Genomic DNA, 5,395 nt, shown 5'->3' with positions numbered 1-5,395 from the left:
AGTGATTTACAAGTTCAGGTCCCGAGACGCGACCTGAACTCATGCGTCCAACGTAGAAATGGATTTGAACCGGCAGCTGTCGGCAACTGATGTGCTGGTGTGTTGTTTTTCTGGACTAACGTGGTGATTTGGACCACGTGGACTCGCTAATTGAGACGGGAGATTAGGGGGAGTTAGTTCGTGATCAGGTCATGTTCAAGCAGCATAAATAAAACGAAGATACTTTAGCTTCTGTTATGCAACATGAAGAAGCCACATGATGAAATGTGACACGGATTGAGTCCAGCCATCCATAAAAAAATGAGTGTGAGAGGGTGTGAGAGGGTGTGAGAGGGTGTGAGGGTGTGAGAGGGTGTGTGAGGGTGTGAGAGGGTGTGTGAGGGTGTGAGAGGGTGTGAGAGGGTGTGTGAGGGTGTGAGAGGGTGTGAGAGGGTGTGTGAGGGTGTGTGGGTGTGTGAGGGGGTGTGAGGGTGTGTGAGGGGGTGTGAGGGTGTGTGAGGGTGTGTGAGGGGGTGTGAGGGTGTGTGAGGGTGTGAGAGGGTGTGTGAGGGTGTGAGAGGGTGTGTGAGGGGGTGTGAGGCTGTGTGAGGGGGTGTGAGGGTGTGTGAGGGTGTGTGAGGGTGTGTGAGGGGGTGTGAGGGTGTGTGAGGGTGTGTGAGGGTGTGTGAGGGTGTGAGGGTGTGAGAGGGTGTGTGAGGGTGTGAGGGTGTGAGAGTGTGTGCGGGTGTGTGAGGGTGTGTGAGGGTGTGAGGGTGTGTGAGGGTGTGTGAGGGTGTGAGGGTGTGAGAGTGTGTGCGGGTGTGTGAGGGTGTGTGAGGGTGTGAGAGGGTGTGTGAGGGTGTGAGAGGGTGTGTGAGGGTGTGCGGGTGTGTGAGGGTGTGTGAGGGTGTGTGAGGGTGTGAGAGGGTGTGTGAGGGTGTGTGAGGGTGTGAGAGGGTGTGTGAGGGTGTGAGAGGGTGTGTGAGGGTGTGTGAGGGTGTGCGGGTGTGTGAGGGTGTGTGAGGGTGTGAGAGGGTGTGTGAGGGTGTGAGAGGGTGTGAGAGGGTGTGAGAGGGTGTGTGAGGGTGTGAGAGGGTGTGTGAGGGTGTGAGAGGGTGTGTGAGGGTGTGTGTGGGTGTGAGAGGGTGTGTGTGGGTGTGAGAGGGTGTGTGAGGGTGTGTGAGGGTGTGTGTGGGTGTGAGAGGGTGTGTGAGGGTGTGAGAGGGTGTGTGAGGGTGTGTGAGGGTGTGAGAGTGTGTGTGAGGGTGTGAGAGTGTGTGAGGGTGTGAGAGGGTGTGTGAGGGTGTGAGAGGGTGTGAGAGGGTGTGAGAGTGTGTGAGGGTGTGAGGGTGTGTGAGGGTGTGTGAGGGTGTGCGGGTGTGTGAGGGTGTGTGAGGGTGTGTGAGGGTGTGTGAGGGTGTGTGAGGGTGTGAGAGGGTGTGTGAGGGTGTGTGAGGGTGTGAGAGGGTGTGTGAGGGTGTGAGAGGGTGTGTGAGGGTGTGTGAGGGTGTGCGGGTGTGTGAGGGTGTGTGAGGGTGTGAGAGGGTGTGTGAGGGTGTGAGAGGGTGTGAGAGGGTGTGAGAGGGTGTGAGAGGGTGTGTGAGGGTGTGAGAGGGTGTGTGAGGGTGTGAGAGGGTGTGAGAGGGTGTGTGAGGGTGTGTGTGGGTGTGAGAGGGTGTGTGTGGGTGTGAGAGGGTGTGTGAGGGTGTGTGAGGGTGTGTGTGGGTGTGAGAGGGTGTGTGAGGGTGTGAGAGGGTGTGTGAGGGTGTGTGAGGGTGTGAGAGTGTGTGTGAGGGTGTGAGAGTGTGTGAGGGTGTGAGAGGGTGTGTGAGGGTGTGAGAGGGTGTGAGAGGGTGTGAGAGTGTGTGAGGGTGTGTGAGGGTGTGTGAGGGTGTGAGGGTGTGTGAGGGTGTGAGAGGGTGTGTGAGGGTGTGAGAGGGTGTGTGAGGGTGTGTGAGGGTGTGAGAGGGTGTGAGAGGGTGTGAGAGGGTGTGTGAGGGTGTGTGAGAGGGTGTGAGAGTGTGTGAGGGTGTGAGGGTGTGTGAGGGTGTGAGAGGGTGTGAGAGGGTGTGAGAGGGTGTGTGAGGGTGTGTGAGGGTGTGTGAGGGTGTGAGAGGGTGTGAGAGGGTGTGAGAGGGTGTGTGAGGGTGTGAGAGGGTGTGAGAGGGTGTGAGAGGGTGTGTGAGGGTGTGTGAGGGTGTGAGAGGGTGTGTGAGGGTGTGAGGGGGCGTGATTTGATCAGGAAATGGACACAAGGACACGTAAAGGGTGCAGATAACGTCAGACTTTAAAACAAAGTGTGACAGTCTGCACCTTGCTTTAGTGCCAGGTTTTACTCCTACTGTAAAATATGTGTCCTTATGCATGATTAATATCGATTAGCATCTGCTGGACAGATATTAGGTTGACTTGTGATTGTGTCAATTTGTTTTTATGCAAAGAAAGTTGCTTCAATCTCAGCACAACACTTAAAACGACTGCTTTCTTTTGCCATGTTCTCATTGGTTCATAATGAAATCGATAATAAATAGGAATCACTGAGTCATGTTACCTGAGAGCGAGAAACAACAGACCACAGAACAGCACAATCTGCCTTTTCGGACTCTGGTATTGATGTCCACGTTGTTCTGACTCGTGTCCTTTTGTCTTCTAGCGTTCTCACGTAACATGCCTTTTAATAAATGCTTCAGAAATGTAATTTAATACACAGATGATCAGGAAATGAACAGAAAAAGCCTGAATACGGTGGCACGTCAGTCTAGTTAAAGAAAGTACTGCTGTGGATATTTCCCCCTTTTACCTTCAGCCAGAAATTGATTTAAGGTTTGGAGATGTTTTTTGAACTTGTGCCAAAACTAAATGCTGTGTCATGTTGTGTGCTCAGAGCCAGGAAGAGGAAGACAAAGAGGAAGAAGCAGAGAGATGATCTCATCTGTCTGCACCTGTCTGGATTTGAATGCAGATTCAGAAAAGGAACATTTATAAAATCAGAGAAGTGTAGAGAAGCAAAGGGAGCTGGAAGGGAGATACGTCTGATTATTAAATCAGTTCAACTGATGCGTGCGTCAATGTGTAATTGGATAACATGAGTAATTACTTCCTCACATTTAAATAATTGCTCATTTTGTTTCATCAGATTGAACTGCTGCATCGCTGGAAGGTGAGCAGCAGTTAGCAGCAAACACTGGAGCTGCTCCATGTTTCCCTACATGCTTTGTTGTTCCTTCTTATTTATTGAGCACATGCAAAGTAAAGCGTTGTAGAGGAAGAAACACAAACACAAGCCACTTGATACCTGCGCTGCCTGTCACACCATTATGCTGCTTTGCATTTCTGCGGTATTGATCCGAGTGCTCGTCCCGACTAATGCACCGCGAGCTTCACTCTCAGGCCCGAACACCACTTAGCACCGACGATCACGCACCGGAGCAGACGTTGTGAGTGCAGCGGCCATTTGTCCACATTCGTGGGATCATATGGGCCAGAAGCAGGTAAAAACGCCTCGACGGATTCTTCTACTGACGGACGGGATGTGTGCAGCGATGCCGTCCTGCAAAACCAGCAGCTGGCACATGTACGGTCATCAGTGACCTCCTGAGGGACTCACAGCCGGTGGGTTTGGTCAGCAGCCATGTCTTGATTGATCAGTTTTCAAAAAGCTCTTAACTCTTAACCTGAGTCTTCTCCTCCACCTCCATCACTGACACATTGACTGAAGCACTCGAAGTCACGTGTGTGTTTCAGGGAAAGACCTAATGAGTGTGTTGTTTCAGGATTCCAGGGCAAGCCCGCCTGTGAAGGAATAATCCACCCACATATATATATATATATATACACATACATATATACATATATATTTCTACAGGACTGATACTAACAATTATTTTCAATTGAAAGGAATCTGCTGGAAGCTTCTAGGTTTTCTGGGCTCCTGTCGACCGACTGGTCTGCAAACGTTTTCTCTTTTCAAATTAAACTACGAAAAAAAAGATTTAATAAAATTCCTCGAAACAAAAGTTGATTTCTTCAAACGACTTGAAACCAAAACAATTTTTAGTCTTCTGTCACGTATTTAAGCCACGAGTCCTGAGAGTCTGAAACTAGTTCATGTTTAGAAAAATGACTTCAAAGATAAATCACAAATCAGAGGAAGATGCAGAAATGTTAAGAGAAGCAGCTGTAAGAAATGAAGGAGATGAACGAACTAATAGCTTCATTGCTGATTAATCTGTTCATTATTCATCCATTAACTGATGAATCCTTTATTCAATAAACGCCTCAACATATTGTTTTAATGCTGTTAACAGCTGGAGAAAAGCAGTCAGCAGATCTTCACATTTTAAAGCTGAAGCCAGAGAATGATGATCAAACTGTTACAGAAACATTCGTTTTTCTGTTGATCAACAAATGAATTGATCGATTTATCATTTCAGCACTGCATGAATCGAAATTTAAAATTTCAGAAGTAAATTCCAATATCTAAGACGGACTGAAGCAGATTTTTTAACTCATATCTTCAGCAGTATCTTTGCTCCCAGGCTACATTTCTCCTCATTCCTACATCAGCATCTATAATTCATGACGTGCCCTTTTTCAACAACTAACTCGGCTCTATTCATAGATTCAGCTGGATGCCTCATAGTGTACGTTACTGAGCTTCAGTCCTTCCAGACACCAGGATGAAATCCTCGACTGAGACGATGTGAAACCTGCTGCCGGTTGTGACATAAACACCAAACTCCAGCAGCCTCACAGGCCGGCGCAACACCAACGAGGCTGTGCTCATGCAGCATCTAAGAGTACACAGCGACAAATTGAGTTATGGCTCCATGACAATAAACTGCCCCCCCCCCCTCCTCCCGGCACTGCTGGAGCCAGGAGCTGACATCGTGATTGTCCTCGTCCGATTAGGTCGATCGATGAGACTGAGCAGAGGAGAGAGACAGAAGAGGAAGAAGAGGAGGGGAGGAGGAGTAGAAAGAGATCTGTGTGTCTCCTCCCATCATTAAGTTAGCGTGCTGCGCTCGAGGTCCGTGTTTACAGGCCAGCGAGGGAGTTTCCTTCACTCGGTGGACAGCTCTGCGCTGGGAGGAAGCAGCACTCTCTTCTCTCTCTGGTTATTTCTGCACCTCATCCCTCGCTGCGACTAGCGACCTGCACACACAGGCTGATTCAGGACAAGCCGGGAGGGGCAGGGAAGCAGCAACAACAGCGGCACCTGCTTAACCCTCCACCACCACCACCACCACCTCCACCACCACCACCCTCCCTCCGTCCCCCCAGCCCGTCCGGCCCAGGACATCCTCTCTGCCACCGCCGCTGCCATCATGTGCGACTGCTTCCACCTGGCGTTCCCCAACTGGCAGGCCGCCTCCTCAGGGACGGGTGGGCATCTTTCTCTCTGCTCTCTTTTCCC

At 50.3% G+C, this 5,395-nt stretch overlaps 1 protein-coding gene across 1 annotated transcript in view; it reads left to right on the top strand.

The window, feature by feature from the left end:
- The first annotated feature begins 5,237 nt into the window (after window positions 1-5,237).
- Window positions 5,238-5,395, top strand: part of LOC306790511 (uncharacterized protein) — a 24,216-nt gene continuing 24,058 nt past the window's right edge. Inside the window, 1 exon segment of the mRNA XM_079286834.1 lies at window positions 5,238-5,364. Coding sequence (XP_079142960.1) covers window positions 5,307-5,364 — 58 coding nt within the window. The 5' untranslated portion in view covers window positions 5,238-5,306.

This window comes from Melanostigma gelatinosum (assembly GCF_949748355.1).
Source record: "Melanostigma gelatinosum genome assembly, chromosome: 16".
Classification (NCBI taxonomy): Eukaryota; Metazoa; Chordata; class Actinopteri; order Perciformes; family Zoarcidae; genus Melanostigma; species Melanostigma gelatinosum.
The sequence above is the reverse complement of the archived record's forward strand: the minus strand, read 5'-3'. Positions and strand labels throughout refer to the sequence as shown.